The 26,679-nt window shown below is 38.5% G+C and overlaps 2 protein-coding genes across 3 annotated transcripts in view; one reads left to right on the top strand and one right to left on the bottom strand.

Moving 5' to 3' along the window:
- The window catches only part of GRM3 (glutamate metabotropic receptor 3), a 101,973-nt gene extending 91,959 nt beyond the window's left edge, over positions 1–10,014 (top strand). For both annotated transcript variants that reach the window (XM_026033265.1, XM_026033266.1), the window contains exons 5-6: positions 4,541–4,715; positions 9,612–10,014. In XM_026033265.1, coding sequence (XP_025889050.1) covers positions 4,541–4,715; positions 9,612–9,685 — 249 coding nt within the window. In that variant the 3' untranslated portion in view covers positions 9,686–10,014. The remainder of the gene's footprint in view (positions 1–4,540; positions 4,716–9,611) is intronic.
- Positions 10,015–15,706: 5,692 nt separating this feature from the next.
- KIAA1324L (KIAA1324 like) overlaps positions 15,707–26,679 on the bottom strand; it is a 46,322-nt gene continuing 35,349 nt past the window's right edge. Inside the window, exons 16-21 of the mRNA XM_026033284.1 lie at positions 26,148–26,244; positions 24,917–25,018; positions 22,262–22,388; positions 21,514–21,692; positions 20,383–20,548; positions 15,707–17,867 (exon numbers count right to left, since the gene is read on the bottom strand). Of these exons, the coding sequence (XP_025889069.1) occupies positions 17,808–17,867; positions 20,383–20,548; positions 21,514–21,692; positions 22,262–22,388; positions 24,917–25,018; positions 26,148–26,244 (731 nt within the window). The 3' untranslated portion in view covers positions 15,707–17,807. The remainder of the gene's footprint in view (positions 17,868–20,382; positions 20,549–21,513; positions 21,693–22,261; positions 22,389–24,916; positions 25,019–26,147; positions 26,245–26,679) is intronic.

The following is a 26,679-nucleotide window of genomic DNA, read 5'->3' as shown; positions in this document are numbered from 1 at the left end:
ATGAATCAGCCTTCAACAGCAAGATTCAAACAAGACCAGTTAAATTGTTTRAGTTCTAAAATACTGTTGCAAAGCTTAAAGTTCAATAAAGTAGTGTTCTTGAATGGAAAAGATTGTTCCAGAAATATACATTATATATATGTGTGTGTATATATATATATATATATCACACATCTGTTCCACTGGAAATCTCACAGTCATTTGGATGTGAGAAGTGACTGTCAATGTTGACCCTTACAGTGGTTTGTACAGAATTGTCACCTCCCTGTCCAGAAGAAAATTAGCAGATCAGCCTAGGGCCAGTATTAYGGTGTGTGGATGAAACAGCATGTAAAACTCGGGCGCTGATAATGTCACTTAAATGTATTTTTGATATGACCACCRCAGAATACTACTTTTAGTACTATTTTTCTCAGCCTAGGAAAGGTACTGAGAACCTCAGGAAAGCAGGGATGGATAACAAATGACACAGTAAAACACAGAGAGTGACAGTAAAAGAGCTAAATATATTTAGTCTAGACAAGAGTAAACCCAGAGAGACATGATCACAGACTATAAATAATTTCAAGGCAACAAAAAAAAAAAAAAGAGAGAGAGAGAAAAAGGAATTATTCAGTCTCAGGAAAGTTAGAATGGCGAGTAATGGCTTGAAGCTAATGAAGGAAAAGTTTAAGTAGGCCCAGGGGAAAAGTTTCTGGCACTCAAAGCAATCACGAAGATAGACACAGGAAGAGCCCTGTGCCAATAACACTGGTGAGGACCATCACATGAGTCGGCCACAGGGGTCAAGAGAGGTATGACTTGATCATTCCAATAGATTTTCTACAGTTATCTTACATAAATGGGATTTTCAGAAGTTCCTATAGTTGAACTAAAATGCAAGCTTCCATACTGCATAAAGCAGAAACTCAAGTCATACTGAGATGGCAGAAAATGAGTTTAATCCCTTTTCTGATATTCTTATGAGTYGTCCTCTGTTCAGAATCTTTCTGAAAATCCTGTCCTAGATGTCTATATYTCCCTAGATCTCTGCATTTATAGAATTCCTTTGAAAAGCCCAGATTTAATGGACTTTAATTCAGTATCATAACTGGCTAAGAACCCACCTATAGCCCTCCTAAAATAGGCCAATGCCACTGACATCARTAGGAAAAAAGTCTCATTAACATAACAGTGCCAGTGGAAAAAAAAAAAAAAAAAGTAAATGTTCCCTTGCTCAAGATTTTATCATCAAAATGATTAAAAGTGATTAAAAATATAACAAGTTAAAAGTCCCCATGAGGAGTAAGGCCTGTGAACATGAGGCTTCTTAAAATTATTTGAAGGTCACATCTACTTCTCAATCAGGTGATCTGTTGCAGACACCCACCACTGTATTTGTCCATGGGTCTACCTGTTTATCCTGATCTTTGAGGATCAGATAGCTCGTCATCCTCCCCAAGGCATAGCTCCATGCTTTCCTGAAACTCTCAGGTACATGGTGACTCCCCCTCTTCACCATTCTGGCCTGTTCATCCCAAAGATGCTGTATCCATCCATGGCAGCACTACAGTCCAGAGAGCTATCGCCCCACATTTGTAATCCAGTTGAGATCACAGACCTGCAACTGCACACAGACTTCAAACTTCTCCTGTTTGTTCTCTGTGCTGTATCCACTAGCATGGAGATACATCAGTGAGGTGTGCAGACATACTAATTTCCCAGGAAAGGTTTGAAAACTCCCCTTTAAAGCCATTCGGTAGACACTTCCTTATTTGGGTGCATATGCAGCCCTATTTTGTTGATTTAAATGTCTCTCTCGCCCATATCACAATGTGCACACTAGTCTACCATTCCCTCACTTGACTTGAGACATCATCATCTATCCTCAAGGGAGCTTTTGCCCCACCTGGTCATGTGACMCCTATGTCTTCCTAGCAATCCTCATTCCTCAGACAGGATCCTATGATCGTAAAAGACAAAGCCCTCCAGCCAACATCAGCTGTGCAACCTCTTATTGAGCTGCAGGATACATCCACTGCTCCTCAAGCCTCTCTTTCTCTCATCAATGGTTCAGGGRAAGAAACACCTCGACCCCCATGCCCTAGAGCATCATCCCCAAAGCCGTGTAGTCACACTTGGTCTTCCCCGGATGTATGACTGATGCCCACATGGAAGAAGAGCAGGCAGCATTAGTCCAAGGCCCCACCAGTCTCAGCAGCTTCTCCAAACCATCCTGGATACAAGCCCGTGGGAAGCAGCAAACCTCCCTACAGAGCAGGTGAGGTTAGAAAATGGGGCAACCATCACCCCGTGCCCTTATGAGAGACTCTCAGCATCCTTGCAGCCCCGAAGCCACATTCTCTTCCAGGAGCTCAGTCTGTGTCAAGTCCTCCACTGTACCAGGGATAGAAGCTCCAGTGGGTGATGGGGACTGTGTGGAATCACCACCATTGCTAAGCACTGTTCTCAGCAGAGCTTCTCATGTCCTTCTGCACAACCTGTTCTGCAAGCTGGCAAATCTCTTAGCTCCTGCACTTTACATTGTCCTCTTTCTGATACTTGCTGCAAAGGTGCCTCACTTTCCCAGATCAGGGAACTGTCTGCTRTAACAAAAGCTCAAAGCAGCCCTTAATGAAGAGAGATCTTGTTAGAAGCTTCTAGAGGTTTCTAGAAGTTGCAGCCTGTGGTAGCTGTTGTTTCCTGGCAGCAGCAGGTACCCTGACATTCCCAAATGAGCTTCCAGGAATCCTCTGGCAACCCTGGAAGAAGTTCCCAGAAAATCTGGATCTAGAAATGAGCCCATAGACTGCTGTGCAAACTGCTGGGTTTGTCAGCTTCCCTAGTTGGCTGAGCTGTCAAAAAAATTTAAGGAAGGCTGTTGAAAGAATGGATTTCTCTGATGCCATTGTTTTCCACACTGATTTCACTGAGGGATTCATCCTTAAAATCAAAGATAGACTGAAGCCTGCTATGTTTAAAAKAAATACAATCTCACATCAGCTCCAACATCTAGCACATTTAGCAGATTTTCTCACCTGCATACCTTAGACAAAAGCTTAAGATAAAGAGGGATAACACAGGAAGGGAAACACCTGGTTAGGATTATTCTAATAAAAGCAGATGTTAAAAGTTCCTACTGCTTAACCAGTTTATCTCTACTTTTTCATCAATGTAATTCTGCCTTAAGGCGCTCACTCTTTTGCCTGTCAATTCTGCTCTGCCTAGCAGAATTGTGCCCATTCTGCCAACCCTGGTGTCCATGAGGCCAGGACAGACACCAAGCCACCCAACTGTTCTAGGTTAAAACTAWTTTTTTTAACTACTTTTCACATAATTGATTTCATTGACTGAGCGCGTAACTGTGTCAGCACAACTGAGCTTTTCCTGGAGGCACAACCCATAGAAGAGCAGGCCAGATAGGGCAGAAKTCTAAGTGAAGAAAACTTAAATAGAAATCACTGTCTCAAATTACTCTGGTTTTATGAGAATACTCCTGGTTCTACTTYGCCTGTGAACAGTCTGGTTTGAGACCCATGCCAGGCTGACTGCAGAGGCTTTTGTATCAAATGCAAACATGGGAAGGAGAAAGTGCAATTGGAAACACAAAAAGTGTCCCTTTCTCACATTGCCTTTGTATGGTCTCCTGTGATCCCTCACCCTTATGAGAGCAAAGCATCTTTTCATGGAGCTTGCCACAAACTCCTTTGGTAAAGAGTGATTATTAATTATATGAGCACTTTAATTATACTTACTGCTGACAAAGCACTTGGTGCTCTGTGTAGATAGAAAGCAACAAAATCCATTCCCTGCTCTAATTTTCATCTTGCAACAATTATTTCTGACAGGGAGATGTTAGAAGCTTTCCCATGGAAGAAGGCTAATCTCCAAGGACTGCAGGAGTGTAACTAAGGCAAAATGAGATGTGGATATTTAATCGCTCAGATTGAGCAGTAGAATTTAAGGTAGTTTAATTCAACATCTTCATTAAGGAATTGGCTAGGAAGAAAAGAATATAAATTGAAAATGAAGCAGTATACTGGCATCTAGTTACATGAGCGAAAAAACAGGAAGAAAGATAGACGTGACAATGAGGTTCCACTAACAAATGTCCCAACAGCAACTACTCCAGAATGCCTTGCCAGCAATTTGCTTCTCAGCCTAAGGAGCTATGTGTCAAAGTCAGGGCACTTTTGAGACTATCTGGCAAATGTCACTTGCAGAAATAAGCTTTTCTGATTACTCAAAATCACACTTACATCTCTGCAAAGGATTGTCCCAAGTTCTCTGAATGTGATTGAGGCYAGAGGGTAAACTGATTTTCAAACAGTGCTTTGCATAAGGCAYCTAACATAACCCTTCATGAAGCAGGGTACCTACAAGCCAGTTTCCACTGTAGCCAGCTTTGCCTGGTTGATGAGTGACCAACTTTGCAGGGGACTTCCTGGTAAGTTTAGAAGTCGAGGAGAACGGGATGGGAGGGAGTTATCCTTCCCATGATATTCTGTATTTTAGAGCTTTACATACTGAAATACAGCACTTTGCACCCACTCTCTCCTAGGTGCAGACTACCACCATGTGCATCTCTGTGAGTCTGAGTGGCTTTGTCGTGCTGGGCTGCTTGTTCGCACCCAAAGTGCACATCATCCTCTTCCAGCCTCAGAAGAACGTGGTCACTCACAGACTCCATCTCAACAGGTTCAGCGTCAGTGGGACCGGGACCACTTACTCCCAGTGTAAGTAACAAAAGTGTCACCTTTCTGTAAAATCATGAATGTTTGGATAAAGACAAAGGGGTCTTTTATTTTTTTGCCAATAACACAAAGCTTTTTGTAAGTTGGGTTATGGAACCCGTGGAAGCATCATTTCATTTGTGTCTGGAGAAAAAAACCTTTTCCTCTCACATGGGATTCAGCTCAGAACCCAATCTGAAGCTCATTGAATTCAGCAGATAGCTTCCCCCAGGCTCTGACTCACACCCATTCTGCACAAACCCTGTCTCCCACTGTCACCCTCACTGCAGCAAAAGAAGCAGATTGCCCTAGAGTATTATGAGTCAAAATGAGATGCTGTCAGGACTCGGGCCACCACATTTTGCCTTCTCAGTGCATCTTATTGCCTGGGTTAGAAGCAAGGGCTCGAAAGAAAAATGTATGCAAGGGATGCCATAAACTGTTTCTATACACTTAGCACGACCCTCTGTTAGCACCTAGAGAAGTGATCACTGTGAACCAGTGTGAGCTTCTTCTGCCCTCCTCCTTTCCCTCTCTCCCTCATCTTCTGTTTCTTCACCCCAAGCAGATTCACGTCTGTGATTTTGTTTTGGGACTGTTACTCTTTTTTTGTTACTTAAGTTGTTCAGAGATTTTAGGGGATAAAATAAATAGGTCATGTATATTTTTCTTCCCTTGTCAGACTTAGCTTGTTGAGAATGGGAGCACATAACACCTTGTTCAGAGCTCTGTAGATGGCATGTCTAACTTGGAAGGATAATTGAAAAAGCACTTTGCAACTAGAGAGAGGTAAAGAATAAGAAACGGAGGAAAGTAGGGAGGCAGAGCAAAGTTTGCTAGGAAGATCACACCAATCTAGCCTCGGGCATTATATTGTGACCTAAATTTCCAAATTGTCTAGAACTGTTTGGCATCTCAGGTTTCAGACGGAACTGTGGGAAGGAACAGGGGACTCTGCCATACCCTCAAATTGGCAGGGATTAGGAGGAAGAGAGGTCTAGATTTTTTTTGCTTCTCCCACCCCAAAAGCCAAACCATGCCATGGATGTTCAGGACCTGTATGGCTCTACTTGTCCYCCTATCTCACTCAGTTTGAGGATCTCATCCTGTCTTAACATCAAAAATCAAAATCACATTGCTATTTTGGAGAATTTAAATCAAGACAAGTGAGAGCCCAAAGAGCCRGAACTACACAGCACTCCCAAAAGTGGATTTGCAAGAGCCATKAATTCCTAATAATCCTTAGTCAAAATGAGAAGTCTCATGTGATTTTTTGCATCCTCTGTGATCCCTGCATGAAGTGGACTTTCCAATTTTTTTCTATATATTATGCACTAAGCTAAATCAGAAAACCTTTTGATTTGTGGATGCTTCTGTATAGGACTGCATTTTGAAATTAGACTTTTTTATTATAAGGACCACTGCATAATATGTATGTGAATGTGTGTGTGTGTGAGTATGTGTGTGTGTGTGTGCAATCTCCGTACATATCTTTAAACTGAAAGTTTACTTTTAACATTTGTGAAAYGCTTTAAGATATTAAGGAAAACCTAAAAATCCAGCTTTATAGCATCTTGCTAGTTTATTATTTAGATCTGTCACTTATTTCCTGTGCTTACAACTAACAAAACTGAGATCCTCATCTCTGTTGGTCTTTCCAGACCTTGGAAAGAAGCTGGAAAGACTTGAAAGAGAGACTAAAAGATCTGTTGTTTAAAATGGGAGAAGCCCACTGCTCCTTTCTGGAGCAGTCTTTCTGGGAAGACTATTTTAGCAAAAYAACACTTTGATAGCACTGTATTTTTAGAGAAGGAAAAGAGAAAAAGCACCATATTTCTAGAGAAGGGAAAGTTTTTCTAACTCTTTTCCATTAATTTGTAAATGATTTTGAATACATTTTCTTTTAATGTTATTTCAACTCTTCAGTCATTCATGAACTTCCAAAAGGGTTGTCATCCAAATTGTTTCTAATCCATATCATGGCCTTTTCCATGCCTGCTATAATCTCCTTTCATGTGCACCCTGCTCATCACTAGGAATATTCCCTGAGTGACAGCAAGAGGACAGTGAGAGAACATCAATCACCACACTGCGTATTTAAAAAAAAAAAGAAAATTTAAATTATTCCTCTTATCACTCCTAGGACTGATAGCTTGTTTTTCTTTTGACCTCAGTGATGTTTTGATCAGTCACAAGGTGCTTAATGCAGACTGATCCAAATTAGCTGCAGGTTATTCTAGTAGCAGAGGCACCTAAAAAGCCAGTTTTTGTTCATTATCATAAGGACAGGATTTTCCCTTTAGAAACTCTGTTTCCCACCTCAGTGTAACCTCCATGTTATATCCACATGGACGTCTGCATACAGATGTAAACTCCTCTGTAGGTGCTCCATAGGGGTCAGAAAATGAATTAAACCTACTATTCGTAGCCAGGCATCCGTATATTCTCTCTCAGTAGCTTATTTGCCCAATCCTGGCTCAAACCAGTGTAGCTATGTAGTTTTTATACACAATTAACTCACAGCTATCCAKCTGTGAGCATGAGTAGTGGAAGCAGCACACAATATAACAAGTTGGAGCCTGCCGATTCCCGACTGTGCAGATATGCTGCAAGGTGCCCACACAAGCAATGGGCTCTTGCCCTTAACTCTGGTTCTGTGCCCAGGATTTTCTCAGCAAAATGAGAGGACTGCATGAATTGCAGCCAAATCAAGATTGCTGCTCATGTCACACATTTTTCTTTGGCATAAACACAAGGGCAAAATGGAGGTGAGGTGTCTTTAATAGCTCCGGCAATCCTTCCTTTGGCTGCGGCGCAAAGGCGTGATGTGAAACTCACGGCTGGTGTTTAACATTGCTGAGGGGTAAGGAAATGTAAAATCTTTTGTTCAGCCAAGAGACAGAGCTGGRTAGTCAGTGTGAGCATTTTCCTCCACTCAGCAGAGTTATTTTCTACCTCCCAGCATTAGAAGAGAGGTATGTGCCGTGAAGGTAAGCCTGGGAACTTAAAAAAGAAGGCTACTTTTTTCTTGATTACCATATTCTCTGTCTGGCTTTGGTGTCCTCCTGACCCATTTACTGCAGTATTTTGAGCTATTCATAGTCTTCAGTGTGTTGATCTTCACAGAACCCTTGAAGCTAAAAAAGTTCTGGTTGGGTGACAGATGTACACAGAAACTAAGTGCTTTTGCCCTTAGTCACACTGTAGTAGGATAGGGATTTGAATCAGGTCTCCTAAGCAGTACTGAATTTTCATTTTGGCAAAAAAGTAATAGTAGTTAGCAGCAGTAGTAGTAGTAATGATAAAATTATTAGGTCGTGGTGCTGTCAGACTATAGTCAGTGTAATATACTTAATCACTACAATTAAATTACTATATGTAGTAGTAATATATAATTTAATTACTATATGGAATACTAATGTATGTAATTAATGTATGTTTAATTACTATATGTAACTACTACCTACAAATAACTGATTTGAGCATATCCATGTTGAGCAATACCAAGCCCACATTACATAACTCAGARCAATGGTTCATTCTTGGCCCTCTTATTTATCAGGGATTTGCCCTTTCCCCCAAGTAATTCTTTAGTCTGAATTTGCCTCTAAATTTCTCTTGTAAAAGTAGTTCTGCTTTCCATGAAATATTTATTTATGCAAATAAACAATTAGTAGCTGATTTGAAGAAAGAGGACTCTSTCTTTCAAATGATGCTGAGTGCTGTTACAGAACTAGTCTTCAACTGAAAGAGTAGACAGCACCAGTTTTGGAAGAATGACCATGCCCTTGTCTGCCATATAAGCTACTTTTTACACTGCATGATTGAGTTTACTAAGTCGTTGCTTGCTGTGTGTTTTCTTTGATGAAGACATCACATTTCTCTGGGTCACTGTTATCATTAACCTAATGTATCTTTCAGAAAAGAACTTTATGGTGCTGTGAGCAGAGATGTCAAGGAGCATCTGAAAGCACATTCACGATGCCCAATAGATAATTTTAACAAAGATGGACAGATCGGATTGATTTTAAATTTAAATCCACAGGACTTTAGCACAATAATAATATATTCTGCAATCAATATACAAATGCATTAAGAAACAGAGTCGCATACTCAGCATCACATTGTCATGTCACTGAAGCAATGAAAATACTGTGAATAGATTATTAGGCAATGTAGATAAGGGTATCAGAATCTAACCTTTACTTTTGGAGTCATATTTAATCCTGATTAAGAGGTCCCAGAGGTCAATGGGAATACTCTGGGATTAGGTAAAAAATAATGTTGTTTGCAAATTCACAATTATTCATAAATTTCTTAACTCATATGAACATTTTTTTTTTAATTAAAAAGTAGGTCTACACAAAGTCCTAATGTGCAGAAGTGAATTCTGTCCTGGATTAAAAAATATATGCATTTTATTTCAGAAATTTCTATTCCAATCAAGGAAAGCTTGTAGAGTCTGACCTTAGCATTCCATGAAAAATCCAAGGATTCAGTTTTTATTTATTTTACTAAGGCATCTTAACACAACTCTAGCTAAATTATTTCTCACTACCATACAAAATTGTATAAAGTGAGACCCTTTGCCCCCCCAAACTACATGCATTTTATTAGACACTCTTGGAGAAGTTTCATCACCCTACCTAGATTCACTCAACAGTTAGCAAAGAGAAATCAGCTTCCTCCTGGGGATGTTTCAGCCTATGTAAGATCTGACTTGTCTTGCAGAGATGCAAGTATTAGCTCCACTGCTGACGCAGCCAACCTCAGTGAATCTTTACTAGCCATCTTAATTAGGCTAGATGAGATGATCCAGATAACAAGAATTTGAATCCAGATGTTACTGGTCGGTCCTTCCCTAAAGTTGACTCATTTTCCCTTCTCTTTCTCTTTCAGCATCTGCTAGTATGTATGTTCCCACTGTCTGCAATGGAAGGGAAGTTCTGGACTCCACCACCTCATCCCTGTGATTGTGACTTGCAGTTCAATTCTTGAGTTTTTAGACTGTTAGGCAAAATTTTGCACATGTTGTGCAATCTGAAAAAAAAAATGAGAAAAAAAAATCACAAGAAAACAGAATAGTTCCTTTTTTTAGAAACAGTATAATAAATTATTTTTGAGGATTGTACAGTATATAGTGATGTTCTGGAACTTTTTAGACTGATTTTAGCCCTTCTGTTGTTAACAGTTGTAAGGGACATGTAAATAACCATGGTTCACAATGTGCATAGTCCTACAGTAAGGGAGTGATTTGTTGCAAGCACAGTTGCAATGTTAGGTGACTTCTTTCCTACGAACTTTTTTTGTAGTTCCTTGTTGTAATTAACTTAGACTGCATTTCTATGTTGTATATTACAGTTACCTTACGTGTAACAGATTGGTTTTCTCAGCACAAAACAGCAGTATTAATGTAAGGGTACCAATAATAAAAAGGTAAAAATTTTTCAGCATGGTTTTATTTTTGTTTCTTCTTCCCTCAAGTTCATTATATTTATGAGAGGATTTCCCTAGAGTAGGTAAAGAGGATAAAAAGCCTCTAGTATATGTGTGTATGTACATATGTTTGAATGTGTACCGATGCTACAGAATCTAAATTGTATGATATGCACAGCCCCACTCTGCTGCTTATGATAAATGCTTCATCATGGCTAAGTATAAACTCCCACTCTTTTAGTAAAAAAAAAAAGAAAAGAAAAAAAGCAAACACCTTATTATATCATCTCAAGTGATCTTTTTATTATTAAGAAACAGAGTTATTTCCAAAAGTGAAAATGTTTTTTAAAGCATCTTCATATTTCTATTTTATGACCTACCTAATTGCATCTCAATGAGATATTACCAAAAGCTGTCATTTTTTGATCATTGCTTCACTCATTTGCCATGATTTAATGCTGTTGTGCACACCAATAGACTGTTAGAATATAAAAATAAGGAGATTTTAGATTAGGCTGGCAAAAAGATGGAAGAAAATCTGCCAGAACATTAGCTAAGATTGTTTATACCTCTAGCAAGGACACAGCTGGTTCAGTTTGTCTGCATCACTAGGGCTATGAAACGTAATTGGAGCTCCGCAGAGACACAAGGACCAAAAAAAGTCACAAAAGAGAAATCCAGCAGAAATTTACACACCTCTGAGGTAAGCTTTGCATTCAAACCAAACAATCTGAGATGCACATACCAGCTACTTAGACAATTGCAGATTAACTCTGAAATCTGACTTTAAAACTGCATACTGAGTGCCTCCTTCCTTCTATTGAAACAAATCTGAAATCCTCTCTTCTGCTGGGTCCAATAAGTCATTAAGGAAACAAACACTGCTTTGATTAATGTGCCTGGGCATATGCACCTAAGGGCTCGTCTCATTGATCTCGCTCCAACTAAGCAATAGCAAAATTCTCATTGACTTCAAAGACAGCATCACTGAGGCTTGAAAGGCAGAGTCGGAAGGTACACACTGCTGGAAGTGCAAGTTTGTGGGAACCCAGCTCTACATGCAGACTTCACATTTCTGAAAAGCTTTAAGCTGGCAAAGGAAACAGCTGTAATTTTGAATGCCAGAATTAAAGATGTGCATTCTTACAATTGCTAGTTGTCCAATTTTTTTTCACACCTATGCGTCTACCAAGGAAGATCTCTCTATGTTTGCACTTCTGCTGTCGGCTACACAAATACCCATTTAAGCCTTAGTAGCATGGAGATGTCTACTGCTGAAATTTTTGTGCCATTCCCACAAATTGGAATTTCGTAGCTCTCATTCTGTGCAGAGCCCATCATTCACCTTCTCTCTCACTACAAACCCTGCAGTGCATAATACTTTGGGCTTGATTCTTACCTTGAAACACAGCATTTTAGGGAGGATGGGAATCTTGCTTTCTAAATCAAGACCCCTTAAAGCGCCTCAGTTACATTAGTCTGACAATCTATGATTTTTTGTGGATTAAGACACTTTATATGGCAAATAGTTAAGCTACCTTTTCCTTCATGTTCAGTAGGTTTATGGGATTCTTAAAAACACCCAAGGCAGGGAGAATTTCTTTTCAATTTTAATCGAAAATGAAAACCAGTGTGGGATGYATCTCACTTAACATTTACTGTCCACTTTATATAGCTACATATGCAACAGTCAACCTATTTTCCCTTTATACTTAATGGAGATAAATAGATGAATCATTCCAAACACAGCTAGCTCAGATAACATAGTCTACACCAATAAACAAATAAATAAATAAAGGCATTGTGTTAGGTGAATCACATTCCTAGAATCTAAATTATCATCACTGAAGCTAATTTATATCAGAAGAGATCCTTACTACCCCATGGTTTTCATTCAATGCAATATCTCTAATGAGTAAACAACCCAATGCCTGTGTGTGAATGCTTGTCTTGAAAGTTTTTCAGTTCTTTCCTTTGAATTTCAAGGGATGCAGATTACTTCCTGATGCTTCAAGTAATCCAGTGCCAAGTGCAGAAAAATGAAACAGAATTCTAATTTCAAAGTCTAGTTGTAACTTTGCCCACATCACAGTGACATGAAAATCTCTGGAGCAGGACTCACGCTTTGAAAGGGGCTGTGAACATAAGCTCGAGTGCTATGCTGGCTTTTAATATCGGGAAAATCCTCTTTCTGCCTTGGGAAAAATGACCTTCCTTTTATGCCGCGTGATGAAGGAGGAAAGCGTGCTATTTTGCCTTAGAGCAAAATCCAGTGCTAGATCCAGTGCTAGCAAAATCCAGCAGATCCAGTGCTAGAGTGATAAAGAGAAAGCTAGGTAGGCCCTTTAGTTTGGTGGGTGTCAGAAGGCAGGGGCCAAAACTTTGTTTTTCTTCATCATCCTCCCTTCTGCAATGGGCAGGTTACTAAATCTCAACAAACACATGAAGAATACTACCAAGGTACTTCAAGGTGAGAGAAGCTTCACACCCTGTTTGGCAGGTACTGCTGATTTCTTTACTCTATTCAGTCAACATGGTTAAATTTAAGCTGCCCAATTTCTGAACTTAGCTGTGCAAAAAGAAGAAATATTTACTAACACAAGGAAATACTTACTAATCAGTCATACAGAAGGTTTTCCAAAATTCTGTATAACCTATGTTACAAGGGCAAAGGGGAAATACCTGTGCGTTTGTTTATCGTTTTTTGCTTTTACTGTTGCCTCACATCCTCATTTGAGCTTCTCTGTTCTAAATAGTTTATAGTTCTATTTTCCATCAGTATAAAACCTGGTCTTAGGGCATAAATCCCTTCTACTCTTTTTATGGCTTCCATCATAAGTAGAGATTCACCTGGAGCAACTCACCATAGTGCATGGGTGCTCCTAGCATGTCTATCCTAAAGGGTCAGAGCACCACTCCAAACACTGCATGCACCAGACGGGCAGAAACAGGGAGGAAAAGAGCAAATCCTACTCCAGCTTCAATGATGCTTCACTGCAGGCTGCAGAAAAGTTTGGTTGTTCAGGAACAGTAATCTTAGAGCACTTTAATTCTCTAGAACAAACCACGAGCACAGAAAGATTTGTAAATAACTGGTGGTTTTGTACTTACTGGCTGAACAGTCACTCTCAAAAAAGAAAGTCCTTGTTGTTGTTTTGGTAGGGAAGTTTTTAAAGTTTTGACTGAATTTTGAAGGCAAGAAAATCCACTGTTCTTGCAATAAGAAGGGGATGAGTAGAAAGTGAAGGTATGTAGGAGCTATGGAAGGTCGAGCATATTGACTCTCTTGYCCCTAAGGAAAGGGCAGTCAGGAAGGGTCTCTTCTCTCCCCAAAAGTGTCACTTTCCTTCTTACACTTCCATTGTCAGCAACAATAAAGAAGACAGATAATGACATTAGAGTGTGTAGAATGAGATGAAAAAAACACTACCGTGAAAAAAACATTGTCCTAATGTGACTTCCTGGTACATTGCCATTTTAAGTCAGTTTTCTGTGAAGTCCATTGCCTTCCAAAAAACACAGTCCTCCAAGCCTAGCAAAGCTTTTAGAAAGTATTATTATTAAACCATCATCAATGCCTGTAAATCTATGAAATCCTGGAGGAGCAACAAAAATGGAAGCACAGAGCAATGGATTTCACCTGTGATGGAAGAAATGCCTAGCTCCCAAAGATTGCTTCCATGTGTCCAACAAACCTATGTCACACCAACAAAAGAGCATCTATTAAATCAACAGAAATGGTTAAACATCAACAGAAACAGCAACAACATAATTACCATGAGTTATATGAATACAAAATTACTACAGTGCCTCAAAGCAAGGCATCCCTGCCACACTTACTCAGCATGATGTATTTCCACCAGGATGCTGGGGGAAGTAACCTTCTGCTGTGATACCCCTGACATACTKCAGAATGAGCTTGACCTGTCAAACCTTTCCTCTGCTCCTATCTTCATATTTTCTTGTCAAAGAAGTATGATTCTAATGTGCTCAAAAGCAGAAAGAAATAGAAACTGAGAGTTTCTATGATTCAATTAAATTAGTGTATGAGGGGAAAGAATTAAGAGTCAAGAATGCCAAAGAGATCAGAACTTTTCAGGATTCTTACATGTTATCAACCACTATTACATTAGTTAAAATAAATTTTTAAGTCATCTGTGTTTCAGGACATGGACACTAGTCAGTAGCATTCTTAGCTTAGGAGAAATTTCATCCTCATTGGAATGCTGGTGTCTGTTGTAGTTGCTTTTACTTCTGTGATGAAGATGTTTTACTTCTGTGTTGTGCTGGCCACTGCTGGAGATGAGCCAAGCACTGGCTTCTAGGTGACAACATTTGCTGCTGCCTTTTCTGATTTAACAGCTAAGTGTCTCTCTTTCACAAGTAGTACTGACAACTATGACAAGCCAAGGAAACTGAATACTGCAAAATTACCCCTTTATATATGGAGAGTCCCAGAATGTCTTTTTTTTTTCCAATAAAAAGAGCAAACATTAAAATCTTCTCTTTGAACAGGGGTGATAACTACTTGAAAATACCCAATAACTTTTCGTTGGTCTAAGAAACTTACTTTCTCCCCGCAAACGGACTCCACATTAATCGTATTATATGCTACAAACACCAAACAACATAATCAGAACTAAGATAAAATATAATCTTTGCACAATATCCCCTAGCAAGCACTGTCAAAGCTGAGACACATTCTGCTTAATTTGCCAATAATTTATACAGRGACACCACTAAAATGTGCTTAATCTTCAAAGAGATTCAATTGCTTGACTCTGGATTTCAAAGAAAAGCATGCAAATGCAACAAGAAAATGCATTCCATTTAATCAACTGAACACATAACAGACTCATTCACATTGTTTTATGGCATCAAATAACAGTTTCTGGTGTAACTTCATGAGGGAGAAAAGGAGAGRCTGCTGTAAGCATAATTTGGCAGGGTTCTAGAAGAGGTCACAGACAGCAGATTTCTTAATGAAGTGTAAAAGACTTCCAAAATGTACCTTTTATGGGAAAATGGAAATAACCTCCACTTCCTACTGTGTCTTTAGCAGAAAGAAAATAATAGCAAAAGTCAGCTAAAATATGGCAGTTTAAACTTTTTTAATTTTTGGAAAATGCCATTTTCTTATTTAAAAGTAAATAAAGTCTACAATGTTGGTTGGTATCCTACTATGTTATCACACCAAATATACCAAGTATTTAAGAAATTCTTGTTTTGAATAACAAAATATTTGAAACCAGATCTGAGAAGGTTTGTACAATAAAGTCTATGGGAGCTGACAAGCAATGGCCATTTTCTACCTGACTGGCAAACTAAAGGGGAAGGGTAAGAACAAAACAGAACAAAACAGATCCTTTGTGTTATTAACTGAAGTGAAATACAATTCATAAAAATTAAGGCATTTTGAAACTGCAGAAAAATACGTTCAAAGATGAAAGGAGAAAAAATGTTTTGGAAGATGAATTGCAACTATGGCTTGAAAAATGTATGAATAGAGAAGAAAAAAAAAGTAAAATCAGATGTACACAGATGCAATTTCATGGCAGTGAAAAGTTCTACAGTCCTAACCACAAGTGTAGAGTAGCCATGTTCAGAAAGGCTGTAGCGCTACCCAAACATCTCAAGTCCAAAATTTGAAATATATTTTCACTTTATTTTATGAATGCCCATCAGATATATTTCTTTGATGCTACAGCACACTATTTGAATAAAAATCAACAACATAAAAACCCTCCTTCATAAAAGATCTAAGAAGTGAAATCCCAAAGCCATTATCATTTACTCCATGAGCATATAATCTTTGACAACCATTTATAAATGACATCATGACRACAAACACAATGTACAATAATAAGAGTGCAATGGTACAAAATATACAAAAAGGAATGTGTATTTAATATACATTCAACAATACCCCACAAAAATCTTTGTTGGGAAAGTGAAGTGCCTTTTCAAGAGAAAAAAAAATATACACCACTTCTATTAAGATGCCTGAAGTATTTCCCATCAAAAGAGCAAAGCCTGTGTTCTGTGCCTGGAGATATAAAGCAACTGATTTGAATTTTCCCAAATGAAAAAAGTCAAAACTTCAGAATTTTTTGTCCACATGTGTAGTGTAATAAAATATTTAGAATGCAGAAAAAAAGTGAATTATAATTTACTTGAGTGGGCCCTGTTTTATTAATAGATGTAGCTCAGTCATATAAGATAAAMAAATCTATATTTTTTTAATAATAAAAACACCATCTATGTCCATCTGACGTTTCTGAAGTTTTTGATGCATTCCACAATCCACATAATTTTAATATAATGGAAATATGAGTCTGACTAGAGGTCAAGACAAGATTTGTTCCTCATTTTCTCCTAAGTCTATAGAATTACTGCATATTACTCAGGCTTTTTTTTTTTGCCTAAGTTTTAGATTCCTTTGAGTTCAACCTCAACGGGAATTTCAGGAAATGATTACACAGGGTATTATGAAGATCACATGCTTATAATGTCACATTATGAGCAATTCCACGTAGTCTCCACTTTTCAAGGCATCAGTTTTTGCCCTCATTTAAATGCAGTTACTTGCATTGGCAGCAGAAAGCATTTAGATGCTAAGCTGCATGAGTGTGCAACTTCCATTAAACTCTGCTAGGCATCTGCCCTCATTCCTCACCTGGTCCTTGGCATAGAGACATTTGAGTATTCCTAAGCCCTTCAACTGATGAAGCTCATTCTGCAGCCCCAGAAGCAGAGGTCTGTGCTTCCCCTCCGTAGTCTCCGTAGGCTTGCACTCCAGGAGAAGGTAATGTAGTGGTAGCCCAAGGGAGGTTACCAAAACTGCCCCCAACCTCTCTCCAAAGGACAAACTTCCACAGAGAAGTAGAGATGCAGTTTGCACTACAGGYATCACTTTCCTAGTCTTTATAGAATTTGAGCCTGCCACTACCTGTAAACTCAGGGATCAAGTCCTACAATTCATACAGCTGCTGTAAACACATTTAAATTCAACAGCAGCTTGTACCTCAGCCCCAWTTTTTTGTGATTTAGGCATCAGAACGGATCCAACTTGCAGATTCATAATCATGATTCTTGCATTGAACTCAGCACAGATCACCCAGTCCTTCAGAGCATAAACATTCTCCAAAGCTCAAAACTCACCTGAGACTCTTTCAAGTACCATTTATTATTTTGATTTTAAAAGAAACTCACAGTTATGCTACTAAAGGACAATGCACAACCTTTGCAGGAGGTTCAGGCTTCTCTGAAACTCATTGCTTATGAATATGCGTAGAAGGAGTGATAGAAAATTAAAGGTACCTATAAATCATTTGGCATGCCTGAGCAATGCCTAGGTGAATGCAAAAAATCATGTTATTTGCAGAATGTATATCTCTTCCTGAGTTGAATTTCATTCCCAGTATGGAATCCAAGCATCTGCTTCAATTTTTCCTTTTTTTTTCTTTTTCTTTTTGGCAAGTTATTCAATAACATGATAAGGCAATCCAATTTTCTGGTTTGCTTCCTGTCTTCTTTCCTCCCAAATGGCTTAGCGTTTCTCACTGAGACCACCATTACAATGTGTGCCAGAATATGTTTAAAATATGGTCCTGTAAAAATAGAAATCAGGTTTGTTTCTTTGAAGGCAGCATTAATTCTTCATATATTCTGGGATCTTGAAGATTTCAGCTGAACAGATTCAAAATGATCTTCTTTTTCCTGCAATGGAAAAGAGAGGTTCCCATCAGCCAGGAGTCCTTAAATTCACTCCAGAGGTTGATAGAAATAGTTCTTCTCCTAAAAGCTCCAGTAGGGCTCCTGCCAAAGACTTCATTTTGGTTGTACCTAAGTAACTAAAACCAGATTTTGGCCCTTTATTGTTTAATATTGTTAATACTGTTTAATAACGCTAGTCATTCTGTAAAAAGTGCACAATCATCAAAATTCCATCAAGAAGCAAAAGAGAACACATCTTTTTTCAAGGTTTGGTATTCCTTATTCATGGCACAAGACAGATAGCCAGAGCAGGGAAGATGCAAGACAATTATATGTATGGTTATTATTACTTATCAATTTGATTGTTACATTAATGAAATATGTAGAGCAAGACCTGTGAGTGTGAGCATCACTGCCTTGATTCCCATCCCAGCTCCTCTTTTGGAAAATTCATAGGACAAAAAGAGTATATAAGACCACAGAGCCTCTGCTATCTTAAGTATCAGGATTGGAGGATTGATATTTCTGATTCTACTCTCTGGGTGATGCATGAGACAATTTAACCAATGAGTATTAGGCTATGAAGTGTGGACAGACAAATCATGGTGTGAATGGACAACCCAAGAGCCCGCACAGGAGAAGGGAATGAAAAAGGGAGAGTGAAAGTACTCGTTAGACTGTGCCAGTTCTTGTTTTGTGTGCCCACCTTATACACCTGTTAATGTTGAGAAACATTTTGAAAATGATATTAAACTAAACTCAATGGTCTGGTTTTTGAAACAATCTCTGCTGGGCTTTAGGACAGAGGTGAGAAAGAGTAGGGAAAAAATTGTCCTATACACGCCTTCAGCAGAGTATATTTTTCTTCCTCCAAAGAGTCTGCTGTTGTTATGCTGGAGACAAAAGACTGGACTAGAACAATCTCAGATCTGATGCAGTTTGATAATTGTTTAATTTCTATATCCCCATCAAAAATACCATTAAAATAACTATATATATATATATATATATAGTTATATATGTATTTTATAGATCTGTCTCTGAATTTCTTATGAACTTAGAACTGCCAATAGCTTCATTGACATGCTTTGCCTCTAGAAATGTCACTGCTCAAAGCTTGAACATATAGTTAAGATATTTAAAGCTTTTCTTTATTTCTCAGTCTACATTTCCTCTCTTTTTCTGCCCCTTTTTCCTCTATATACTTTTTTTTCCCCTGTATCTTACATGCAAATGCAGCAGGAGATGAATTTGCTCATCTTTTGCATTAAAAAAAATGATGCCTGCAACATTTGTTTTGGAGAAATATATTACTAAATTCCAGTTATCTGCAGGGATACAGGACATAGATTTCAGTAAGCTAATGAGGTTCTGGAAGCCAAGTTTGCCAGCTATGATCATCTATCAGGAAAAAAAGGAAGCAGCTTAGAAAAATCTGACAGGCTTATTTAAAAAGGAAAAAATACTCAGGAAGCCCACTAAAATGGATACAAGGACTTAAAGAAAGTCTTTGAGTCCAAATAAGCATTCAAGTGGGCTGAATGCTGGAGTACTAAAGCTTACTTTACAGAAAGGAAAAAAAAAAAAAAACCCACTTCTCCCAGACCTTCATCTATTTTCTTCTAATCAGGAAGGAGCCGGTGGCTGGTGCTGCAAATGGAATCGGCAAAGCTGTTACAGTTATCAAACGGAGAGCAAAACATCACCCTGCACTGGTCATTACGCTAAATCACAGCCAGTCGAGCCACTGAACACACAGAAAAAAAAAATCAGTATTTCAGTCACATTCCATTTAAAATGGAATCAACTTTCATTTTTGGAACACTGCCACAAAAATTGATGTGATTTGATTTTATTTATATTTTCATATTCCTAACATTGCATTTCTGCCTGTCTGCAAGAAATAATATTGATTTTATGGGGAAAATATTCAAGCTGTGATCGGGGTGAAGTTCTGCGTATTAGTTGTCTAATTACAGCATTTCCTAGGAGGGAGATTTGGGGAACAAGTAGTGTGGGTAAAGGAAAATAGTCTAATAAGCAAGTAAAAGAGCTAAAAGAAGAGAAAAATTGGGGAAAAATAAAGGAGTCACACAGGATTTCATTATATTATATTCAAATGCAGAAGAAAAAATATGGGACACAAGAATAGATTTTAAAATTCAAAATTCTGAAATATTTTTTGGACAAGAAACAAGGAATTAATTTAAAAAAAAAAAAGATTTTTGTTACATATTTAAGAAACCTTCCTTCCTATTTTGAAATAAAACTCTTCAGCAAAACTGAACACTATTGAAATCTCTCTGTGGAAGAGAGAGCTTTTCCTCAATGCGTACAACATTTCTTCCCATGCACCATACAGTGGATTTCAACAGAACGACTATGGACTGTCTGATGAGTGGTCAGGAGTGTACATAAAGCACTGCTCAAATTAGCACTGTGGCCTCATCATGTCCACTGATAAATAAATAATGGTAATAATTACTCTTTAGAATTAATGGCAATAATTGCTACTCACTTTTGTTGCCAAGGACTTGAGCTTCCCCAGTAGTGACTGTTTATTTGAGTATACTATTTCTTCTTCATTATCTTCTCCTTCCATTATAGCACAGCTGTCAGCAGCTGGTAGCTCACACTCTTTTGAATTTGCTGTCATGACTAATTTAGAATACTTATACTCCAACCTGAAGATATAAAGCCAGACAGATATTTTTTTACAAATGTCACATATTCAAGGTTTTCACATATTAGATTACCTGAAACTTTTCACATATTTATTAACAAGGTATTTACTGTACTTTTAATTATGAAAAAAAAATTAATGAGAATAGTATACATCTAGTTTTTACTCTCCAAATTACTGGTGAATCCTTTGAAGCCTTAATAAAAGATCGAAAAGGCCAGAAGTAGGTACTTCAGAATTTCCAAACTTTTGAACATGTGTGAGGATTTCCTGAATGAGGAAGAGTTACCTGTGTGCTGGCTGGGGGAAACAGATCTGTCCAAAGTGTCTATGGTTCAGATGAGAGATGGACAACAGTGCAATGCAGAAGGGGAGTATGAAGCTAGAGTTTGAGTTTGAATGATCTGGAGGTACCATGAGGGAATGAAATCCCATAAGAGTGGAATAATGATTTGAAGATTTTTGGCAGGAGGTTTAGGAGGCAGAAGACAATAGGGTTGAGAAATAGTCAGTATGTCTAGTCTGAGTAACATCGATCTTTCTGCTATACACCAGACATATACTGCCAAAACACAACTTAAGCAGAATATAATCAGTGCTGTAACACAATTAAAAGTATGACTTCAATTCAAAGAACATTATTTTGGTTCACAGTCCTTGATGAAGCCATGTTGCTTTAGGACTTAAGGTCAACCTCAAATTCTCAGGAGTTGAAAAGAAAATTCCTATTGGGAAGTTATCTGATAACAAATTACCATAGACTTTCTATACTTCACTTGTTAGCATTTTTGATAGCCCATTGTTGGCAGAAGAAACTTCAGCTAGGTGGATTAATGGACTGATCTAACGCACTATTTCTCATCTATTCTGCTATAAGGACAGATATTTGAAATGCCATTCTATCAGATTTTGACTACACTGAGCTTTTAGCTTACTTTTATATGGAACACAGTTCATAGTACTTACTTCTGATTCTTCTTCCAAAAATAACAGGTCAAGGCTATGAGCAGAACTGCTGTGAAAGCACCAACACCAGCTCCAACTTTTAGCCAAAAATCTACTGTTTCACAAGTGTTTGTCCTTTTCTCTGGCAAAGGAACCCCTTTAATGCACTGCTTTGGTTCATTCCACACATACAAGGTTTCCTTTCAAATGAAAAATAGAGAAGACTGAAAAATGAGACCATTAGTAGGAAAATGGAGAAGTATTCTGATATAAAAACAAGGTGTTTTGAGATAGAAAGGTTATATATCATTTCTATAAGAAGCAAATCAATATACATATTTCAGGTGTTCAAGCTCAGCTGAGATTCTCTGGATAGTGGCTACAGGTTCTCATAAGCCAGAAAGGGTTTCCTATTCTGTACCTTTCTGACAGAGCTTGGGCTGAACAAGATTATGAATAAGTTGTGAAGAGATCTGCTACTTACCTAGGAGATACTGATCAACAGAATGGTTCTGAACCAGTGAAAGGACATTACCATATTTCACTAGAGAAGCAAGCAATTCCTCAGGGACTATACGGCCACAGGAACAGAAATCCTGAGTCCTAACATAGCAGCTCACCAAAAGGGCTGTCACCCAACCAGCTCAGACTGTGGACCAAGATTCCTTAGCTCCACCAGCACTTGCATGTCAGCTTGCATGCAAAATTTCAACAATGTCCAAGTAATATAGAAATGAACCCACCCAACTTTGAGCTGCTGGTCCCATACCTGAAATCCTTTCTTGCAGGCTCCCTCAATCTCATGGTAATCTTGCTCTGTGCAGAGAGGGCAAGCTTCTGCACTTTCCCACACAAAGTAGAAAGTGCATCCGTCACAGGTGCCAGCAGGGCAGGAGCTAGGAGAAGAGCAAGTTTGAGTTATCTGACACTTACAAAATGATCTGGGATCACATACTGCTGCTGAAGATTGCTTATGGTAATTAGAAAAAAAGGAGCAAATSCCGTTTGAGTCAGCAGATGGAAAAATCTGAGGGAAAAAACTTCCCGGGTTGTAAAATACTTTCTCATACAAAAACAGATTTTGGGTGTCAAAGGAGTAAAATAGCCATGCAGTTCCTAGTGGTGAGCACTACCTATGAACCTACAGTGAAAAGAACAGGAAGAACCAAGCCTGGGACACCTGCAGAACTGCTCCCATGTTTCACCACCATAGGCAAGGCCAGTGAATGCCTCTATCTCTCTTCCTTACACCATCTGACTGTTCTATGTGAATGCTACAGTCTGATTCCTGCTGTTGCAATGACGTCTGAGTGATTTCACCCATATGGAATGGACTTGAGCTGTCATGGGTAATTACTAGAAGAATGTTCGACAGTTAATGACTAGATAACAGCTTCTCTTAGGCCAAGAAAGACTAATGGCCCTATTTTGTATTCAGTGGACAGAACAAAATTGTTCTGGCAATGCCAGGACATTTACTCAGTCTTTGCTACTGACAGATAGATCAATTCTAACAGCAGCAGTAACCAAATGTCTACAAAACCATCAATAAAAARTTCAGCTATGTAAATGGGAAAAATAGCCATAGAGAAAAATTAATTTGAAAGGGCATTTTAACATCACCTGGAAATCTGTTTTCCTCATTTGAATGGAAACAATTCCACAGAACTAAAAATCTATTCTGGTTTACCTTAATTTGAAAAACTGGGAACTCTCCTCTCTGGATTAAGGAATATATTTTCCTCTGTATGTRACAGGGCCTTTGACAGACCTTTCTCCTCTGCCTCTTTCATCTTACGCTGCAACTTCACATGATACTAAACACTATGCCTGGAGGATCAAGGAGTTGTGTGTGCTGTTATTTGGCTTGTACCAGATACCTCCCTGTTTGAAAACAGCTACCTGACTGCTGAGCTAATCAAAGAGGGTTAGTAAGTGAGAACCAACAGGAACTGCATAAGGCATGTCATGTCAGCTCAGTGCAGTTTCTGACCACATTCCCGATTTTGAAAAAGAGGGATATTACACCTCTCTTATTAAAGGTAAGTTATTCCCAATAAACCTTGGATTTAACATACCACACTAGAAGGCAAGAACTCAYACCCAGGGGATTATATAGTGGCTTGCTGCTCGGTACATTTTGTTGGTGCATCCCTAAGAAAATAGAGCAGACATCTTCAGAAACCTTCAAATAGCAACTATTTAGCCATCACCTGAGAAGCAGATGGCATAGACAATTGTCTGCAAAATGAAGGCTAGCAGGACTGAGGGGAACTTCTGAAAGATCACAGGCTGTTGCTAAAGGATAAGCATGTTAATCCTTTTACTGTTCTTTCTCTAGAAGCTTTTAGAGGTAGGAAAAGGGCTATGGAAGGAAGAAGCTTTTTGGAGTCGCTTGAATCAGAGTAACAGGAAAAATYAGGTCAGACAAATGAAATACAGTTGGTGAAACGGGCCACAAATACAAACTCCAGTGACCATATGTGGTTCACCTCAAGGATGGAGATGAGAGGGARACCTTTCTTGGTGCTGCACATTCAAAGGGGTTACAAGGTCTGAGAGTGCTGCTTAGCCTGGCATCATAGTACTGTGCTCAGAACATGGGGCTTCTCTGCCAACACACAATGCTTTAACACCGTGTCTGAGAAAAACCTCTAGTATCAATTAATTCAAAAGCATCATCTAACATAATGACACATAATGGCCTGGGAGGAAGATAACTACCCTTCTAATTTTACAAGTATATACTGGAGGCACACATGGACTGAATGACAGGCTTAGGATCACACAGGTTATTCCTGGCACTGAACTGAATCACAGTCCCCCAAACCTCAGGCAGCTAACTCCTTTAGTGCATCTCCATCTTATCAAGATTGCTATCGTCTTTTTTTTCYAAATCACTGAAGATGTATGGATGCAAAATACATATCAGACTTCACCTGGACAGAGTCAGAGTCAAATAAGCATTGCAATAAGCAGATTTTATAGGTCCTGAAACAGCTTATTCTTTTCCTAAAAAATCGTTTTATGCACAGGCACTGCTGCAGTTCAAGGAAGAAAAACTGACTTTCAAACTACAGACCAGGCAACTTTAATCACAAAGTCAAAAACGCAAATGAGGATTTGAAATGAATGAGAATTGCAGAAAACAAAAATATTGTCATAAGGCACTTCTGAATTTAAGTTTTTAACAGCTTTCCTGAGTTCTGGCCCCTCTCACTGCGTAGGTTAAATACAGAGTACCTGGTCCACTGGGAGGTGATATACACACAAGCAAGCAAGACCTTCACCTAGGAGAAATGAGTGAGCTCTCTGGGGGAGCGCTTCTCATTGTCTCATTGCATTTAAGTATAAATGAGTTTTGCAAAGGATACCTGAGGGAAAAGGGCTTTTAGGCACTATTAGGATAAAAATAATTAGATACCTGGGCACAGAAAGTTCTCCTTGACCAGGTTTGTTGGGGTTGCATCTCATCGTCACTACTGTTGCACGGCCGTTTTCACAGGAGGTTGTCACGGTTGAAGACCTAATGTGAAACAAGAGGGAAAATGGGTGGTCAGTAAAACACGACCACTGCAATATGTATATGTTGCTGCTTCATAGGTCTATGACCATATATTTATGCTTCTATAATACTATAAAAATACCCTGYACCTCAAGGCTTTTGCCTCTGATAGCTAGAAGAAAATAAAGGAGCAAGGGAAACAAGGTAGGATTCATAGCATCATTTAAATTTTCAAGGGCTCTAAGATGCCACCTAGRGAACTGTTCTGTTTTCTGGCTAGTTTGAATTCTGCTAAGCCAAGGAAAAACCTGCCCATAGAACAGAATTATTAAAGAAAATAAAGACATTAGGATTGTTGTTGGAGGGTTTGATGACTCTCTCCTTACCCAATCGGAGTGCCACATTTTCCTCAAATAGCAGAAGACACGGAGGATTCCAAAAAAAAAAAAAAAACCCTATTCCAGCATGATGAGCATTGTAGGCCAAGTACTTTGAGTATGTTATGTATGGTGTGGAATTCAGTCTGCAGGTTCAGACACATACTCGYCAAGTGTTGGCGAGTTGTCCAAAATGTTATAGTAAAAAAAGATCTAACAATAAAGACAACACAGCCTAAAGAGCGAATCAGTACGCTGCAGAGTCCACTGGAAACTGAGTTTACCCGCAGACACCGATGTGAGGACATGTTAATTGAGATGATATGTAAGCTGATTCATACCCAGTCTGAGACACTTTATGGAGGAAAGTGAAAAATAAGCATATTAGTAACTGTGCAGGCTGGAAGATTCTTTTTTATTAACCCTGGTCAAATCTTTTTTTTTTTTTTTTTTATGTCAAAATAAATACGAATGAATGTGAAAGAAAACATACAATGTGAGGTGGGCATTGTAGAAAGGAATGTGACATTGGAAATGACACATGAATGAGTCGAAGCTCTGTATCACTCTCTACAATCAAGTATAATTTAGACTCGAGTGAACAACTGTGCTGATTATATGGCATACTCTTCACTATGCCAATCAGTATCAGCCAGATGCTGATTAAAGTGATAAAGATTAAAGGTGGCTTAAAGACCTTCCCTCACAGATTTGGTTTTCTTTACAAAAATGAAGAGAGTTGATATACCAGTAAAACAGTATGCTTTACCTACTTGTAAAAGAAATGCACATCGGGTATTTTGCTTGGAGAGGGAGGAAATACATCTGTCTTGATGCTGATATTTTCCAGCATCGTTTCAACAGTAGCTCCTAGAATGTGAGCAAAAAGACAAAGAGGAAGAGCTAAGACTTTCTCAATTTCTGAGGGATTCATATCTCATACTTTTTCAGTTGACAAAGAATGACTCTCAGTTAATAACATTTAATATGCTAGCCATTAACTGGACAACATCCTTTAAACTAAGTTAATTCTGCAGATTCATGTTTATGATACAGTCTGATTTCAGCGTACACATAAAAAATCAGAAAATGTAGCAAAATTTATTTACAATACTGTTATTTTTGTCCTTTTATATGAAATCAGAGCAATCAGAGGACATTACAGAACCACAGAATAATTAGCTCGGGAAGTTTGGAGATCCAATCTGCTGTTCAAAGCATATCTCTTGCATATGATGCTCCTATTCATAACTCTAAGATATCATAGCCCCAGCCATTCTGAGCAATTTATAGTATTCCTGGGAG

Source organism: Nothoprocta perdicaria, unplaced genomic scaffold (assembly GCF_003342845.1).
Source record: "Nothoprocta perdicaria isolate Ctin4 unplaced genomic scaffold, notPer1 scaffold_127, whole genome shotgun sequence".
In the NCBI taxonomy this organism is placed as follows: domain Eukaryota; kingdom Metazoa; phylum Chordata; class Aves; order Tinamiformes; family Tinamidae; genus Nothoprocta; species Nothoprocta perdicaria.
The sequence above is the reverse complement of the archived record's forward strand: the minus strand, read 5'-3'. Positions and strand labels throughout refer to the sequence as shown.